We start from the raw sequence: 19,978 nt of genomic DNA on the forward strand, positions 1-19,978 counted from the left end.
TGGTTTGGACATGCGTGTGGGTGTGGTCCGCATAAATTATGCTAATGAGGCTGTTAAGTGGCGTTTCCCAGCGCGTAAAAAATGCAGGCGGCCGTATGTAAATGAAGGGGAGGAGCTTAGTCGACATATGCAAATTGGGGGCGGGGCGTGGTTTGGAAATCCGTGTGGGCGTGGTGCGCATACATTATGCTCGCATACATTATGCTAATGAGGGCGTTAAGGTAAGTTTCCCAGCGCGTAAAAAAGCAGACGACCGTATGTAAATGAAGGGGAGGAGTTTAGTCGACTTGAAAAATTGGGGGCGGGGCATGGTTTGGACATGCGTGTGGGTGTGGTCCGCATAAATTATGCTAATGAGGCTGTTAACACACACTAAAAAGACCTGGGTTGGATAAGCTACTCAGATCCTGGGTTGTGAAGAGGTTAACTCATAAGTGGTTATTGCTAACTAGTCGTGGGTTAACCATACTCCATAATGGGTAAGCTTATGCAACTCATGGGAAGAGTTAACTAATTGACCGAGTCCTACTCGGAACCTGTGTTCCCTTAAAACCCAAGTCCTGGGTTGCGTTCCTCCGTTCCCTGTTTGAAGTTCACTTCCTTCAGCAGCAGCAGCACGGCGTGAGCACGCATCAGCAAGCAGCACAACAAACAACAACAAGCAACAAAGCAGATAATTAAAGGTTTGTGCTTACTTGCGTTGTATCTAATTTATGGTTACTAACTATCAGGTTACCAAAAGGGACCCTCGCCCATGTCCAGGCGAGCTATCTTGCCCAGCCGTCTGTTGTGCGTCTCGAGTCGGCGCTGCTCACGGTAACGGCGGCGGCGGGTGATGGCCGGCGGCCGGGCCGCCATAAAGGACCCCCGTCGGGGACCCGGGCCGCCGTTGGGGCCGTAGCTATGGGCCGTAGCGCCGGCTCACGCCGCGCCGCGGCGGCGGGTGATGGCCGGAGGCCGGGCCGCCGTGTCTCTGTCCCACCATAACTACCACTCGTCCCGAGGGTTAGCCCGCTAGCCGCGTTAGCATAGCACGCTAGCCATGTAGCTCGTTCTCTAGGTTAAGTATGCCAGTTAGCTACACGGCTAACGTTAGCTTACGTTGCTAATGCTAACCCTGCCTGTAGATGCTACCCGGTGCCTAACGCTATATTATCTTTACAGAAACATTCCCGGGATAGCTAACGCTCACCAAAGACTAACGTGAAGGTTAGATTGTATGGGTTTGGGTGTCAACCATTTACGTTAGCTGTATATGTACTAAAATGAAACATTTGAGAAATGTTTTTTTTTCACGCTAGCCACGTTAGCATAGCACGCTAGCCATGTAGCTCGTTCTCAGGGTTAATAGACCAGCAAGCTACACAGCTAACGTTAGCTTAAGTTGCTTGATTGATTGATTGATTGAAGGCTTTATTAGAAGTTTGCATAGGAAAATGTACAGATTCATGACGGTACAGTTCACTGGTACAAGGTCTACTAAAAGGAGATCCATGAAAAGACTAAGCTTATTTCAACAGGAAACCATTAAAGTATCTCATATAACATTGAATGACAGACAAATAGAACACAGTACTATGCAGTAGATATGTAAAGAAAAAAAGAAAACAGTAGGTCTATACAATCAGTAAGTACAGTATATACAATATATACAAGGAAGGGGCAGGTAACAGTAAGTCTAAACAATCAGTATGTACAGTATATACAAGGAAGGGGTAGGGAGGGTAGGGTTGGGCTAGGTTTTTACCAGTTGTGAACGGCTGCTGCCTGTAAGTGGTTTTTTAGGGCAATTTTAAAGGATGCTAGTGATCCACACAACAACTTGGTATAATCTATAATGCCGGTGGCTAACGCTATATTGTCGATACAGAAACAATCCCGGTATACCTAACGTTCACCAAAGACCACCGTGAAGGTTAGATTGTATCTGTTTTGGTGTCAACCATTTACATTAGCTGTATTTTGCTGGGCAAGCAGCTAGCTAGTAAACACTGTTTTGCTAGCCTGCTAGGTTCTGTGTCACTCTTCAATTGGTGAGCATAACAGTAGTTCTTAAACCTTAAACACGGTTTGTTTTATGAGCTTTAAAAGATCTCCAATGTAAACAAGTGTAATGCTTTCTTGGAATAATGCCTTTTAGTTGACTTTGTACCAGCGAATCTGTACTGTCATTTACATAAGCTGTATTTTGCTGGGCAAGCAGCTAGCTAGTAAACACGGTTTGTTTTATGAGTTTTAAAAGGTCTCCAATGTAAACAAGTGTAATGCTTTCTTGGAATAATGCCTTTTAGTTGTGTATGTATAACTAATTTTAATTCCTTTGTGTTTGTTTCAGATAGATGGACAGCTTTGTCCGTGACACATTGGTGGAGTGGCAGCTACCAGATCTGGTAGACATATTTAGAGGTACAATATGTTTTCCCATCCACATACATTGCTGTCATGAAGTTGATAACTGCTTTTTGTGATATACCATGACATTTGTATTGAGCATACGGTGTACATTCTCTGTGCTATACTATTTGATTAACTGACAACAATTGACCAGCAGATGAACCCAATTGATTAAAGCAGTGGTTCTCAAACTTTTTAGGCTGGGGACCCCACAAATAATCCTATTTGAAGTGAGGACCCCGTTAGCCTATATTTGTTCGACTCGATTCCACAGATAAATTACACAGAGAGGCCTTGTGAGCTTTTAGATCAGCTATTTTCACAATATTTGCCTCTTTCATGCTTAATATTTGACAGTTTGGGATTAAAAAGCTATTGAATTTGAAATTCAATTACTTAAATTGTCACTTTATAAATCTCTAGATACCCTGTGTACACTTATAATGGATGTTGGATTATTTATGAAAAAGTGAGAGAAAAATAATAATAAAATTGGATATTAAGCTAATCATCTGGAGACCCCACAAAATAATTTGGGGACCCCACTTGGGGTCCCGACCCCAAGTTTGAGAACCACTGGATTAAAGGGATAGTTCACCCCCCTAAATGACCTTTGTTGTATGGTTTACCTACCCTTTGATGATTTCAGGATGTTGTGATTTTTCTATAGCTGACAAAGTTAACGCTTTAGTTAACTGAAAGGTTCAGTTAACTAGTACATTTTTTTAAACTTGTGATTAAGTTTTTGAACCTTTGGTCGCCCCGTAGTTTGTGGGAAACGGGAAATGAATCGACGCAGGACTCTTTTTACAGGTGTTTCAGTCATATGGGTGTTGCCTGACTGTATACAGCAGTGTACGCATCGGTATAATCATCCAGTCAGTTTATTCATCCATTGTCAGTATCATATCCATCTAGTCAGTGTCATAATATCCGTCAATAGGAGAGTAATTGGCTACTATATTGATATGATTAATACAAAAAATGGAAAAATATCAGTTTAAGGTAGATTTAGAGCGGATAAAAAATATGCGATTAAATTAGGATTAATCGTGAGTTAACTATGGACAACCATGCGATTAATGGGATTCATATTTTTAATCGACTGACAGCAATAGCTTTTTTGTTTGTAAATTATCCTTTACAGATAAATCAAGGATACAAAAATGAAGCAGAAACAAAATGAATGGAAGTGATCAAAGCCTCTAAGTTACGGCAGTAAAAAGATATCTAAACAATCTTGTCAATTAAAAAACAAAACAAAAGTCAAAGTCATACAATAACCATACAACAAAAGTAATTTAGAGGGTGAACTATCCCTTTAATGACATCCGTGTCAGTCAGAAATAGGATGTTTGTTGTCATTAAACAGTTTTCTCAGCCCCGACCCCGACCAATCATGGCTGAGATAATGGCCATGGGTTTCATCTATAGTCCTCTAACAGTGGTTCGTAACCTTTTCAGGCTGTGACCCCCAAAGATAATTGAATTGACCTCCATTTGTTGACCTCGGATACATATTGTGAACCTGCAGGGTCACAACGCTTTACAACATTTTCACAATGTTGGGGGGTCCCGACCCACAGGTTGAGAACCACTTCTCTAACCTGTAAAGTTGAGGACCAAAAGAGGTTAACATGTCTGATCAGCTTTGCTGAGTGTAATCATTTGCAGTAGAACTAATTTCAAACATCTGTTACAGATGAATCCCCTGAGCTCTGTTTTATTTATTTTTTATTTATTTTATTTCATTGTTCTCCCTGTTCCTCTGTTGGAAAAATGATGTTTTGTTTTGTTTTCTTCTTTTGTCTTTCAGACGAGGGGATTGATCAGGACAGTTTCTCTCTGTTGGATGATGCCACCATCACCCAGCTAATCCCAAGAGCCGGTCCTAGGCTCAAGTTCTTAAAAAAATTTAGAGAGTTTGTAAGTAGTTGTTTTATTTTGGCAAGATGCCCTACACTTGCTTCAAATGCAGAAACCGAATTTCAGGGGATGTCAAGAATCTTTTAAGGCATTTACGGGGAGTACACCATGTGTACTCTGTATCTAAACATTTCCAGTGTTGTGAAAGTGGTTGTGGTCGGACATTTAGCCAGATGTATTCTTATAGAAGACACCTAGAAACCCAGCATGAAGATAGGAATATTGTTGATGACCCCCTCGAAGGCCCAGCCCCACGGCCCCCACAGGTAGATGCCCCACCTGCTGTTGAAATGCTGAATGCTGACATGGAGCCAGAACAGGGAGATCAAGTTGTTGAGGATTGGGATGAACTAGAGCCAGAGTCCATTACCAATCGAGTGGCCCTCTTTTTAGCCCAGCTTAGAGCTAAAACTTCAATGACATTCACAAACATCAACTTTGTGGTTCAGCATACCTCCAATTTAATTGGCAATATTGTCAGCCGACTGCAATCAAAGACCATGTCTGTATTCCGTCAGTTTGGTCTTGATCAACGCAATGAGGTACAAGAGCTTGGGGTGGAGTTCTCAGAATTAGCTGAGCCTTTCAAAGGAATGGAGTCTGATTATAAGCAAATGAAATATTTTTTAACAACTGGAAACTTTATTCAGCCAGTTGAGGAGATATTGTCAGGGGTTACCTATGTTCAATCAACGGCCTCTGCCACTGGCACTGTCCGTCAAGTTGGTGTCCATGATTCATTTTACCGCATACCATTGAAGAGCCTTTTGACCAAGATTCTTACTATTCCCGGGATTTTAGAGACCATGCTCGATTGGCAGCGTAGAGAGGGTGATGCAATTCAGGATGTTTTCGATGGGGACTTTTGTAAATCGCATCCCTTATTCCAGAAAGAGGTGTCAATCCCAATTTTGATCTATCAAGATGATGTCGAAATTGTCAATGTCTTAGGATCGAAAACTGGTATTCACAAGTTGGGACTTATTTATTTCATGTTGAAGAGCTTGCCCCCAGACTTGCTATCTACCCTGCAGTCACAGTTCCTTTTAGCTGTGTACAAATCCGATGATGCAGCACACCACACCATAGATGCAATACTGCGCCCAATTGTAGAAGAGATCAAGGATCTAGAGAGGGATGGCATCTTTCTTAATACCCCCAACTACCGAGGTGTTGTCAAGTTCACAGTGCTCCAAGTAGTTGGAGACAATTTGGGAGTGCATACTGTTCTTGGCTACGTTGAGTCCTTTGGTGCGAATTATGCATGTCGGTTTTGCAAAGCAAATAAAGAGCAGAGATTGTCTCAGGTACTTGAAGATCCTGGACTTTTGCGTGATCGCAAAACTTATGAGGCAGATTTACTTACAGCCGACGCCTCCCAGACAGGCTTGAAAAGGGACAGTGTTTTGAACGATTTGGCTTTTTATCATGTGTCAGACAACGTGTCTGTGGATGTGATGCATGATATACTGGAGGGGGCGGCGCCTTACGAAGTCAAAGTTGTGTTGAATTCACTAATCGAGCAAAAGCATCTCACACTAGCACAGTTGAATAACAGAATCACAAGCTTTGACTATGGATTTACTGATAAGTCTAACAAGCCTTCGGTCATAAGCAAGAATGATCTCAAAAACCTTGACGGCTCCATGCGTCAGTCAGCATCTCAAATGTGGTGCCTAATTAGGCTACTACCACTCATGATAGGTGATCTCGTTCCCTTGGAAAACAAGCATTGGGAACTTCTACTCCTCCTACTCCATTGCATGGAAATTATCTTCTCCCCGTCACTTACAGTAGCAGCAACACTGTACTTAGGCAAAATCATAGAAGAGCATCACTGCCTCTTCATGGAGCTATATCCTCATCTAAATTTACGGCCAAAGCAACACTTTATGCTCCACTACCCACGAATCATTCTAAAACTTGGACCGTTAAAGCAGTTCTGGGCAATGAGATTTGAAGCACGGCATGCATTTTTCAAACAAGTTAGCAATGTAACCTGTAACTTTAGAAATATATGTAAAACCATGGCATTTCGCCATCAGATGATGCAGTGCTACCATTTCTTATGTGGAACAATCCTGTCTCACACTACAGAAGTTGGTCCAGGGCAAAGTACACTTCTTGTCGACATTAATGACAGGATCCAAAGTGGGCTAGAAGGTATTCCCCTTTTCAGTGAAGTTTATATGCCAGCCTGGGTTAAATTTAAGGGAAATAATTACAGAGCAGGCATGAGTGTATTCCTTTCCTATGATCAGGATGGAGAGCCTCAATTTGGTCTCATAGAATCCGTTATACTACTGGAGCAAACGTCAATAAAGCTTGTTATACAGAAGTGGGAAACACAGTGGTTTGATAGGCATTTATACGCATACAGTGTCATTCCCACTCAGTTGTTGGTAGCAGTAGATTTAAGAGATCTGCTTGATCACCATCCCCTCCATGCAGCCAAGTTGTACAGAGAGGAGGATGAGAGTTTATACATTTCGTTGCGCTACAGACGTTTTTAGAATCACTCTGTCCTGGGCACGACGTTAAACTGCATCCGACAGTGGGGGCCTAGACCTATGGGACAAAATGAGGGTACCCTAACCACTGTTACCTCCAGGCGGCCTCTGGCAAAGGCCCAGTACCTGATATAGCCCCCACACCAGGGTTACGGTGTCCTGGGTATGCTGCTTAAAGTGTCCATCAATTGGAAATGATCAGTATTTTTGGGTAGGACGAACCACTTGACTTCTCAGGCGGATTGAAGGTACTACTGGGATGGTGAGATGCTGTCAACTACTGGGCTGACCTGATTACTGACTACTGCCATGGTCTTTAAATGAGTGATAAGTGGTACCGTAAGTAGTTTTTGTTTAATCACATCATTTTTGTAAGGTGAAGCCCACGTGCACTCTCTAAAAGTATGCTCCAGCACTGTCCACATATCACTTGGTTGTCTTGAAACGGGTCCTCTATTGGGGATTCCAATAGAGTACTGAAGTCCTGACGTCACTCGCTCATCCCCTGGTTCGTAAAGGTTTTTCTGTTAGAATAGGGTTGGGTCATCTTTAAATTGTCTCAAAAGCATTGAGGCCCAAAGACAATCTGCCCGGTGACATTGACAGGGAGATGACTATCGTTAATGATAGTCAGATATATTTGATATTCTGTTAAAATATGCAGCCAATTCAGAATGCGAACCAGGTAGGATGCGTCATTTACATCAGACTTCAGTGCCCTAGGGGCACGGTGGCACAGTGGTTAGCGCTTCGCTTCACAGCTAGAAGGTCCTGGGTTCGATTCCCGCAGGGGGACGCTGTGGGCGCTGGCGGCGTGTTCCTCCTCCGCGTCATCAGCGCCCACACCCTAGGTGGGGTTGGCAAATAGGGCCTTTCTGTGTGGAGTTTGCATGTTCTCCCCGTGTCTCCTAGGGTTGATACCCTCACAAAAACATGCACGTAATCCTGGTCTCAATAATGCCTCCCCCTGGCCAGCCGGGGCGCCTGATGGAGGGGAAATGAACTGGTTGGAATAACGTGTTCCTTCCACGTGCTACGTCCATCCCGGGGAAATCACCAATGTCAGGTGAAAAGAAGCAACCTGGACTCCTCATGATAGAAGGAATCACGAGGTCAGTCCGTTGTCTCCCCAGGTTGGCAGGGGGGAGAGCAGAGTCCAGGACTACTAGGCAATTGGCACTGGGTGAAAAATGGGTTACAAAAAAAAAAAAAAGTAAAAAAAAAAAGACTTCAGTGCCCTATTCTTGTCCCTCATTTATTATACTAACCTTGGTCTTCTGTATAGATTGGACCGACGCCTGCACCTGTACAACCTACAGGCTGTGATGACACGCCTCCTGCCCAAACCCCCATGGAGGTATCGCCCGCACCTGATCTCGTGACCCCACCTGGTCCTGTGATCCCGCCTGGTCCTGTGATCCCGCCTGGTCCTGATCCCCTCATGATGTATCAGACGATACACCTAATTCCTACGTTTGTAAGTTCTGCGCTAATACCCTTTTAAGTCTTATATATTTGTCTGTTCAGCCTTGCATGAAAAAAAAATGGCGCTCTACAAGCTCACCACACAAGGCGTGCATCAATTATTAGGGCTGCACAATTATCGAAAAAAGATCGACATCTAGATTCAGACACCTATTCAATCTCATTTCTAGAAAGATCGTGATCTAAATTTTTTTTTAACCTCCTGAACCTAGAGAAGGCTTTTGCTGAAATAGCAGCTCGACAAGCTTACAACACGTCGCAGTGCGACGCGTTGTAAGCTTGTCAAGCGGCTATTTTCAGCAAAAAGCTTTCCACACAATATAAGACAGAAAATAATGATTGCATTACTGTGTTTTAGTCAGCTCTTTATCATGTTCCAATACTGTATTTTGTCAGTTTAATGGCATTTGTAGTGACCGCAACACTGTATGAAGAATCGTGAGATAATTGTTGATCTCAGTTCTTAGGGAGAAAAATCGAGATTCATATTTTAGTGAGAATCGTACAGCCCTATTAATTATCAAAATAATGTTGATATTGATTTGAATTAATATCACCCATTCCTAACCAAATAATAAATCTGCAATTTTGTGTCTTGCTATTTTCTAAGAATGTCCGTCAGGTCCTTACACGGTTCACGGATGGAGCGGTGATTGTGAAGAGCCTTGACGAGACAAATCTAATCACCACGGGCCAGAGATGGAACCTTGTCCGCATCTTGGTGTCGCACCTTATCGAGAAGTTTGGAGAGAAGTAAACATTTAAATAAGCTTTATGTTTTATGTTGATTAGGGATCCTCTTAACCACTAGAACCATACATGGTCCCTCAGGGCTCATTACTAGTATATTTCTGTTATTGTGGGGAAAGCTTGTCGATCCATTTTCAGCAGAAGCTTTCCTCACAATACCAATGCTGGGGATTAATTGGTTTGGGATTAATGGTTAAATGGCAAGATTAAGTGATTTGTCTTTTAAAAATGGTTTATTTAAAAATGGTTTATTTGTTACATCAAATCAACTCACTGGAACTACTTGATATGATAAATAGTTGTTATTTCTGTTTCACAGTCCTACGGCAGAGACCAAGAAGGCCCTGGCATCTAGCTTAATTGGGGCATTTCCCAGCTTGAAAGACTCATCAAGCAGTGGCAGCGTGAGTTGTTTTTATTTCTGTCTTTTTGCTTTTCAAATTTTTCATTTTAGTGAGACCCCTAACATTAAGCCAATTATGCTGTGATGTGTCGCTGATGCTGAAAACGACAAGCTCAAAACATGCTGTCGAACTGTAGGTCTGCGGTTCTCAGTAACCGTTGAGAAGCATACAGTACATTGAGCATAAAATGGTAAAGCATGTAACAGACACAATACAGCTCACTCCTGTCATGCCCTTGGAAGCAGCGACAATATGGCCTTCTTTGGTGACAGAGAGGTACAGAAACACCCTGCTCTAATCAAAGCCACGCTGTCAAAAATATAAATGTGCCAAATCTCTATTCTATTCATCGACTACATTCTGAGTATAGAATGCTCCCTTCTGGTGTTCGCCAAGAGACATCATCTGCCAAGGCAATTAGGCATATAAGTTCTCATTTGTGCCCTTTTCCAACTTGATAGAGTGATAGTCTGTATAGTTTATATATTTTTTCAGTTTTGTATACTTCTTATATTACTTCCGATAACACAATTGTACGGCCCTGTCTGGCCTGTCTGGCCTGTATTTAATTGTGGTGTGCGCTTGAGGGGGGTGCTTCTTGTCTGGGGGGGCGGGGGGTACTGTTTCGCTGCTCTTCGTGACAGCGGCGCCGTGTGTTTGAGGGCTTGCTTGTGTGGGTGCACTCACGTGCACCTGCGCTTGAGTGAGCGCTCGCCACGGACACTGTGATTTCGGTGAGTGGTGGGGCAGTGCCTCACGTGTCCTAGGACAGGGGGTGTGCATGCGTTTCCTGAGGGCGTGCCAGGTCTTGGGTTATAGAGTAGACCACACTTGTGTCGCATGTTGACTATTTAGTATTGTAATATTTTGGGAGGCCCTGCCACCTGCCACTCTTGGCTTTGCCTTTGTAAAACTACTTCCACTTGCACTGTAACTAGAGCCTTGTCATGTTTTGACAAGTCCATGTAAGTTTTTTCCATGTTACGTCTGCTTTTAATGATTGTCTGCAAACCAAATCGCCCTTCAGGGACATATACATAAACTTGGACCTTGAACCTTGAATCTCATACATTTTGATTTCTTGTCAGGACATCTGGTACACCGCCGCACGGAAGAACCATCCAGCCACTGGGTTCCTGGAGGAAAGGCTGAGAAACCTCAGGAAGAAGCTGAGGTCAGCGGCCAGGGCGACTAGCCGACCAGCAATACCAGATGATCCTGTTCGACCAGCAGCTGCGGTCATACCAGGTCATTACTAAACAGACAAATAGAAGGCAGTTCCAACAATGTGTTTAAGCTTGTTTAAGTTGTGTAATACGTCCATGTTTAGGGAACACTATCACAGACAGAAAATCTGAGCAGAGCCTGATTGTAGTGAATGTGAGGAATCACACAATAACATTTATAGTTGTTTAGAACTATTTGAACACACAACATATTGCTGATAGGGATGATTATAAAAAAAAATCCACCTTTTAGTGACTGACAGCAATTTTTTTTTTTTTTTTTACAGAATGTACCATATCGGACGAGAGGGCTGCACAACTAAAAGAGTGGTTGAGAAGCAATTCTCAACCACTCTCACAAGTTGAGACCTACATGAAGGACACAGTGATCTACAGGGCCAGGTGGATCAAGGACAACACCAGAGAGCTGACCGTCAGTCAGATCCTGGAACACTACCCTCGCCTAACGACTGACGGCATGGTAAGAGGGAATATCGTACATGTGATGATGCATTGTTTATAATATTTTGGTAGTGTCCCACATTTAATTTGATTTCAAATGTTTTCCATTTTATAGATGGCACAGGACTTCCTTGTCTTGCATCCGGAGGCTGCATCCAAATTGTATGAGACCTGGGTCCCAGTTTATGCGGAGAAGATCCTGCAGGTGGCACGACTGGAGCGGAAGCTGGAGCTGCCGATCGAACAATTAACATCAGGTAAAATATTATTGAAATGGTTCTTTGTCAGTCGACAGTCCCTTTTGCGCAAAGAATCCACACCACTTTGACAGCCTCTCTGTGTGAGTGTGGCATGGGAGCGTGGCAGTATTACTATGTACCAGTATTTCGAATCCTATTGACTAACACTAACCGCCATCGAGAACCCACTTAGAAATACTGGGACACGGTAATATAGAGATGTAGCCGTGTGGCACACACATCACACACTTTCAGGTGCCCTAGGGTTTCCTCTTCTCTGGAAGTGTCCCCCTCAAATACCAGTGGGCCTTCTTTAGACCAGGGCTTCTCAAAGTTGATTCCAGGGACTCTGTGTTCCTTTAGTGGGGCCTAAATCTAAGTCCGAAGTTACAGACTAAATCGAAGTCTGGGGGCACGGTGGCGCAGTCAGTAGTGCTGTCGCCTCACAGCTAGAAGGTCCTGGGTTCAATTCCCGCAGGGGGAAGCTGTGGGCGCTGGTGGCATGTCTCCTCCTCCGTGTCATCAGTGCCCACACCCTAGGTGGGGTTGACAAAAGGGCCTTTCTGTGCGGAGTTTGCATGTTCTCCCCGTGTCCCCTAGGGTAGGTACCCTCACTAAAAACATGCAGTAATCCTGGTCTCTATACTGCCTCCCCCTAGCTAGCCGGGGCGCCTGATGGAGGGGAAAATGAACTGGTTGGAATAACGTGTTCCTTCCACGCGCTACGTCCAACCGGGGAATCTCTCCGCTGTCGGTCGAAAAGAAAGCAGCTTGGACTACTCAGGCATAGAAGGAAGCATGAGATCAGTCCGCTGCTTCCCCAGGCTGGCAGAGGCAGTGTAGCACCCAGGATCACATTAGATAATTGGCACCGGGTGAAAATATAGGGGTTGCAAAAATCGTGGGATAAAAATGATAGATAAAAAATAAATAGAAGTCTGTAACTGTCAGTGTTACTAATGGACCACAACAGGTCAGTGCTTTTCCATTTGTACACTCTGTCACGGTTAAGGGAAGACCTTGTAATGTAGAAGGTTTAGAACCGCTCAAACCAGTTTCTGGGCAAATAACTAAACTACAACTAACACCTGCAGAGCCGCATGGCTGCTCATAACGGCATAGGTTACATTCTTGTTGGCCATTGCATGACACAAAGCGTCACAAAATAAAGGATATGCCGCTCCACCTTGTATTGATAGCTATATGTTTTCCTGCAGATGGCGTTGGGGATCTCGCTCTGCAGCAGTTGCCATTCTTGCTCCCCCCAACTCCATTCAAAGTCGGACGGGGCCGTGGCAGTAAAATGGTTCGCCACACCGTTGCTGAGTGCATGGAGGCCTTCATCCACCATCAGCCTGTAAGTCCATCCAGCACATCTAAAGGAAATCTTTCCATTTTACTTAAGCATGTTAACATGTATGTGTTGTATATGTTTACAAGTATTGTATATGTGTGTTAATTCTATACTTGGTCCTTACCCTTGCTTTTCTTTTTTCTTTTTTATGTTTTTCAGCCTGGAACCAACATGGTGGAGTATCTTGATGAGGCCAAGAAGTCCCGACCTGAGCCCTACATACTGACGTTGGGCAACTACTCGGATCAACTGTCTCAGGTCTTTGTCATTATAGATGGACAGGCTTTGGAGCAGGAGAAACTTCTTCAAGCCATTGACATCTGCTTCAAGGCCTTTTACATCTTTGACATAGAGTACCCCAAAAAGTGTCAACATGTGTGGGAATTCCTACAGAGTACAATCTATGGAATTCCACTACCAGCGGCCAACAAAATGATTGAGTTTATGAACACTAGAATTCTGGCTTGCCAGTAGACCTTTCTTTCTCGCACACACACACACACACACACACACAGGGCTGCACGATTCTCGCTAAAATGTGAATCTCGATTCTCCTCCCTAAGAATTGAGATCTACGATTCTCTCACGATTCTTCACACAGTGTTCGGTCAGTAAAAAAAATACAGTATTGTAACGTGCTAAAGCACTTGACTAAACCATAAAGTAATGCACCAAGTTCCTTGTAACAGAGAATTGACTCTTTTTCCTCTATGCTTAACCACTTGAAACTCAAATATTTGGTCTCTCGGGGCTCAAAACGAGTATTTTCTGTCTTTTATTATTGTGGGGAAGACTTTTTGCTGAAAATAGCCGCTTGACAAGCTTACAACAAGCGGCTATTTTCAGCAAAAGTCTTCCCCACAAAAAAGGATGGGGTTCAAGTGGCCACTTGAAGATTGTGATCTAAATCTAGATCACAATCTTTCTAGTAATGAGATTGAATAGGTGTCTGAATCTACAGTAGATCTCGATCTTTTTTTTCGATAATTGTGCAGCCCTACACACACACACACACACACTCTCTTCCACAGACTTGCACACTCTATCCACATTACACTGACTTCAGGTGGCAGGGCTTTCTTCACCCCTCATGTAAAACATCTGCTGTTGCGCAGCACGTGGCCCTCAGCCTCCATCACAGACAGGAGAGACTGTAAAGACCAAGCACTCCTAAAGAGTGCCCTTATCTGTTAATCTGAACCTTAAATTGTGTTCCACAGAGGTTTCCCCACATAAACAAAGACTGCTTTGTCCCTTTCTAACGAACACACTCCTTTTTCTTTCTTTTTTTTCCCCCCTTCTTCCTTTGCTACTGTAACACAGCCTCAATGTTTTGAAAATTTTGGACAGCATCAAAAGGTCACAGTTTTGGGGATTTAGTAATTAGAAAACAAGATTTAAGATTACATTTCAGAAAATATTTTTTTGTTTGTTGGGTTGCTTGTTGGGTTGCGTTAAGTATAGCCCATTCCCATTCCTTCCAGTCATGCGCAGCCTGTTTTGTTGGTAGCACTATATTGCAATTAATAGAATATAATGTAGATCCTTATAGATTTGTCTGATTTATGTGAAATGTTTCCATGTAAAAGGTTAACGGTACACCACAAGTATCTGGAGGCCCAATGTGTGTGTATGATTTCCCAGTATTGCTAAAGAGCCCTCTGTCTCTTTCCATCGAAGAAGGACGCATCTCTGTGATGACAATCTGGCGAAACATACAGGCATGCAGGTGGTCACCTGGATGGGTTGGGTCAGCTGAGAATCCCAAGATGACTGTCTTGTTCTTTCTCTCACCTACTTTCTCTGTCCCCCTTTCCCCTGCCATTACTCTTTATGGTTCAAGTCACCCTGCACCTCTTTCCCTTTCCTCTACCCTCCCTCATCGCTCCCCTGCCTCCATTCTTTCTCTCTTGCTCAGTTCCTCTCCCCCTCCTCCGCCTCCCAGCCTCCTCCCCTCCTCTCGGTCTGTGTCCTCGTGGTGGAGTGGACCTCATATTTGTCTCATTTTCCTCATGGATCCTTCTGAGACTCTTTTTTTGGAACTCAGAATTTGTTGTTATGGCTTGAATGCTTGAATGTTTTTCTAAGCAAAATAATGTGGCTGTGCTTGTTAAAAATGATTAAATTGTCTAATGTTTTCAAAGTTTCTGATCTGCCATTTTTCTATTATAAAATTACTTTGAGTTAAGTATGGTTTGTGTTAATTGCATTATGCTTTGCTTGACCAAATCATGTATTGTGTTAAATTGTTTAACAGTAAGGTAACAAATGTATTGTGGCTGGTAATTGTTTAAATAAGTGACACCCAGAATGGTACATAATGTGACCCACATTTGGGGTGAGTATAAAATAAGGATTGAATTTAATCAGATGGACAGTTATAATTTAACCCAGGATTGGGTAGAATATATAATAAATAACATGGGTTGCATTTAACTCAGAATATAATTAATTTAACCCAGGATTGGGTAGAATATATAATAAATAACATGGGTTGCATTTAACTCAGAATATAATTAATTTAACCCAGGATTGGGTAGAATATATAATAAATAACTTGGGTTGCATTTAACTCAGAATATAATTAATTTAACCCAGGATTGGGTAGAATATATAATAAATAACTTGGGTTGCATTTAACTCAGAATATAGTTAATTTAACCCAGGATTGGGTAGAATATATAATAAATAACTTGGGTTGCATTTAACTCAGAATATAGTTAATTTAACCCAGGATTGGGTAGAATATATAATAAATAACTTGGGTTGCATTTAACTCAGAATATAGTTAATTTAACCCAGGATTGGGTAGAATATATAATAAATAACATGGGTTGCATTTAACTCAGATGTATGGTTAATTTAACCCAGAATTTAGTAGAATATTCTAACTCACCTGCTGGGTTGAATCGAACCAACCCATCTTCTAGTGTTAAGTTAACCCAGGCGTGGTACGTGCAGGAGCAACCCATGGAATGAGTTAAAAACAACCCAGAATGGGTTGATTCTAACCCAGGCCTTTTTAGTGTGCACTTTCAGTGCCAGGGCGTCATATGACGTCCGACACGACCTTGGCAATGATGCCAGAAAATAATATTGGCGTCATATGACGCCAGATGCTTTTTTTTTCATATTACAGTAGTACAGTGTTGGATCTATGCGGTAACCAAGATACAGCCCTTTTGGACGATGGGACGGTCGTCATGCATGACAATTCAGTGGCGTCAGTTCAGAACAAGCTAAGGTATGGCAACATGACTGGTGTCTGGTGAAGACACCAGTCATGTTGCCATACCTTAGCAACAGGCACGATGAAAAGTACATTTTTATTATTTCCCCCTGTCAAGGTATGGCAGCTGCATACCCCTGCCATACCCAATTGACGCCCCTGCATGACATCACACGCTTATGTGACCAAATTCAAGCATGCTGGTTGGCCGGTTCCCCCCAGAAACAAGGGTCTCAGAGTTCAGTGACTTTTACCGTACCGGACACACAGACACAGCAATCAGAGGGAGAGAGAGATATATTGAGAGAATGAGCTAGAATTAGTTATAAAATCATTAGATTTAGTATTATTTAGAGAGATAGAGATAGAGAGAGAGATCGGAATGTAGAGGTTTTAGCAAGGAGGAGTGGGCGAAGGGCTAGTTTCTTTGTTTATGGGCCAGCCTAAAATCACGGAGGTACTCGGCTGCTACACCCACGGGCCACGGCCTCGATTTTGGTTCTGGCGGCCAGAAAAGCTCCTTCTACGGGCGATCGGTTCATCAGCGAAGGCCTCGGCTGGAACATCCACGGCCTCGATTTTGGTTCTGGCGGCCAGAAGAGCTCCTTCTACGGGCGATCGGTTCATCAGCGAGGACCTCCGCTGGTACATCCACGGCCTCGATTTTGGTTCTGGCGGCCAGAAGGGCTCCTTCTACGGCGAGGCATGCATGCTGCCAGGGACAGACCACCGATTGCTACGGTTTCTCCCCGCGCCCTAGGATGCACTGCTGAGCTGTGCTGCGGTATGTTATCTACGTTTCACTTTGTTATACGTCTGTCTTTCAATGTTATATGAGATAAGTGCTGTATAATGTATCAAAATGTATGAAATATATGGCCCATAAACCATAAAACTGTCTCCGCGACTCACAAATGGGTCCCGACCCAAACGAGAGAAGCATCCATTTCATTGTAAAGTCGACATTCAGAAACGCTGATTTTAGGCTATATTCTTCACTGCATACTACGTGCCACTCACGTTAGAAGTAGAACATTGTTTATTTTGGCGATAATGAGCCAAGGACATCACATCACAGCCTAGTATAGAACAGTGGTTCCCAAAAGGTTTGATCGCGAGCCCCGGGTTGGGGGCGCTCGCCCTGGAACCTCCAAAGCACTAGCGACCACCCTCCACAACTCAAGCCCGATTTGGGAGACCCTCCTGGGCATGGCGCCGCTCGGCGTCGGCCTCTATACCTCCGTGATGGAGGGAGTGAAAACTTTTTATGTCCAAAACCGCTCGTTTTGCATTTATCATTTGAAATTATTTAGACTAGTGAAAACAGCCGATCTACAACAACAGCCGATCTCCTTTTTAGGCACTAACTAGTAACTAACAATAAAATATGAGTCTAGAACACACCACTGTATGAGCTGCATAAAGTGTGGTTCCTGTTGAAATGAGCCATGCATCTGTAGCCTACTTTGATTGATTGATTGAAGACTTAATTAGAAGTTTGCATAGGAAAAGGTACAGTTTCATGACGGTACAGTTCACTGGTACAAGGTCTACTAAAAGGAGATCCATGAAAAGACTAAGCTTATTTCCACTGGAAAGTGGAAACCATTGAAGTATCTCATATAACATTGAATGACAGACAGATAGAACACAGTACTATGCAGTAGATATGTAAAGAAAAACAAAAAAAGACAGTAAGTCTAAACAAACAGTATATACAAAGAAGGGGAGGGTAGGGTGGGGCTAGGTTCTTTTTTTTTACCACCTCTTTCTAATACATTCTTCAATCAATCAATAAGCCTGACCTGCTATTGTTTTTTTGTTTTTTTTGTGCATTTTTTTGGATGCACATTATACAATTCAATTCAATTCAAAGGAGCTTTATTGGCATGAGAAAACATATGTTTACATTGCCAAAGCAAGTATAACAAATACAATATAAAAACCAGTTGAAAATGGGGAACATATATACAGTTGGAGGGGGTACAGCATTGTTCATTTTACAGAGCTATGTCGCATTGTGACATTTTATATATATACAGGGTACACATAGCAGCATTATTTTCCTACATAAAGGTATCGGCTCTGTTTCATACTGTATGTGCAATCTACAAGCACACAACGCCTCGCACCGCGAGGCGTTATGTGCTTGTAGATCTGCTGTTTTCACTACTTTTGTGCGACAGCCTTTGCTAAAGAACATACAAATTATACAGAAGCACGATCATTTAGTATTTTTTATTTATTTCTATCATATACAGGGCCCGTGGAGTCTGACTGGATGGAGGAAGGATGGAGAGGACAGTATGATGGCTGAGATAGCGAGAGCGGAGGAGTCAGGCATAGGTCATACACACTGTAGGTTCGCTGCCTGGACCAATGTCACTCTAGGGGAGCTGAAGAACTTTCTGGGACTTCTCTTCCTCACAGCTATCGTTCACAAGGCGGAGATTGCCATGCACTGGTCACTGCCGTACTTTCCCAGAACAATGGCAAGAAACAGGTACCAGGCCATTTTGAGGTACCTGAGGCGCACACACACACACACACACACACACACACACACACACACACACACACACACACACACACACACACACACACACACACACACACACACACACACACACACACACACACACACACACACGGTGAACAGTACCATCTTTGACCTTTATTTGTGGTGCCTTTGACTCCTGAATGTTGGCTTGTTGAATGCCTTTTTTTGAGAATACAGTACAGTACAGTACTGACTTTTATATTATTTTATTTATTCTTTACTTGCTGCACATTTATTTTATTTTACTTTTATCCAGTTATATTTTATTTTTGTGAAGTCATATTTGTGATTTCTTTTTTTTTGGAAATATTTGTAAATATTGTTGAACATAAATATGTTCATGCTGGATGTGTGAGGTACTCACCAGGGTTAGGGTTCGATGTTGCCATAAAATAAAAGGTTGACATCGCTTTTCTGACTTTTTGTCTTCCTGACCTTCTAGACCAGGTAAAAACACAGTGAATTCACAGTGCATAGTTCTATCAAAATGTAAGGCAATTTCTACCTTCTGAGTCATTTCATACTTTTTCACTTTGCCCCCTTGAAACTAGACGATGGTACAATATTTTTTAACTTTTTTTGCACATAATGAAAGTAGGCATGTCATTCTTTCTGTCAAGGGTACTTGTGTTCCGTTACCATTTACCAATTTGTTGCTATGGCTTCCTAAAGTTTTTTTTCTTTGAACTCAAATATCTCAGAATCTAGATTTCTGAGGTTATTGACTGGTTTGCGCAGTGCGCACTCTCGAGCACCTATCTCCAAAACCGCTCACCGAAATCACTCCAAAATTTTTTTGGTAAAAAAAAAAATCCTCTTTTACCAAACCTCCCATTTTTGTTCCGATGTGAATATCGGATCATTTCCAATTTATTCCCTGGAATTGGGGCAGAAATGAATGGGACCTAATGGTGGCACTGGTAAGGGACGGGGGGCAGGGGGGGCTGGCACTCAAAGTGTTAAGTGGCGTTTCCCAGCGCGTAAAAAATGCAGGCGGCCGTATGTAAATGAAGGGGAGGAGCTTAGTCGACATATGCAAATTGGGGGCGGGGCGTGGTTTGGAAATCCGTGTGGGCGTGGTGCGCATACATTATGCTCGCATACATTATGCTAATGAGGGCGTTAAGGTAAGTTTCCCAGCGCGTAAAAAAAGCAGACGACCGTATGTAAATGAAGGGGAGGAGTTTAGTCGACTTAAAAAAATTGGGGGCGGGGCATGGTTTGGACATGCGTGTGGGTGTGGTCCGCATAAATTATGCTAATGAGGCTGTTAAGTGGCGTTTCCCAGCGCGTAAAAAATGCAGGCGGCCGTATGTAAATGAAGGGGAGGAGCTTAGTCGACATATGCAAATTGGGGGCGGGGCATGGTTTGGAAATGCGTGTGGGTGTGGTTCGCATACATTATGCTTGCATACATAATGCTAATGAGGGCGTTAAGG

The 19,978-nt window shown here is 43.0% G+C and overlaps 1 protein-coding gene across 1 annotated transcript; it reads left to right on the plus strand.

Annotated features, from left to right (window-relative positions):
- Nucleotides 1–404: 404 nt before the first annotated feature.
- LOC308296283 (uncharacterized protein) lies at nt 405–14,887 on the plus strand. The gene is made up of 11 exons (XM_080739503.1): nt 405–683; nt 2,336–2,406; nt 4,211–7,169; nt 8,116–8,307; nt 8,926–9,068; nt 9,385–9,469; nt 10,558–10,717; nt 10,983–11,176; nt 11,273–11,414; nt 12,614–12,753; nt 12,910–14,887. The coding sequence occupies exons 4-11, from the start codon at nt 8,182–8,184 to the stop codon at nt 13,222–13,224; spliced, it is 1,305 nt and encodes a 434-aa protein (XP_080595629.1). The 5' UTR covers nt 405–683; nt 2,336–2,406; nt 4,211–7,169; nt 8,116–8,181; the 3' UTR covers nt 13,225–14,887.
- Nucleotides 14,888–19,978: the final 5,091 nt, after the last annotated feature.

The sequence above is a fragment of the Nannobrachium achirus genome, assembly GCF_963921795.1.
Source record: "Nannobrachium achirus genome assembly, chromosome: 12".
In the NCBI taxonomy this organism is placed as follows: Eukaryota; Metazoa; Chordata; class Actinopteri; order Myctophiformes; family Myctophidae; genus Nannobrachium; species Nannobrachium achirus.

Coding starts and splice junctions, on each gene's coding strand:
- LOC308296283 (XM_080739503.1), top strand. CDS start 8,182: ATGGAGGTATCGCCCGCACCTGATCTCGTGACCCCACCTGGTCCTGTG. Junction 8,308..8,925: donor TACACCTAATTCCTACGTTT/GTAAGTTCTGCG, acceptor CTATTTTCTAAG/AATGTCCGTCAGGTCCTTAC. Junction 9,069..9,384: donor ATCGAGAAGTTTGGAGAGAA/GTAAACATTTAA, acceptor TCTGTTTCACAG/TCCTACGGCAGAGACCAAGA.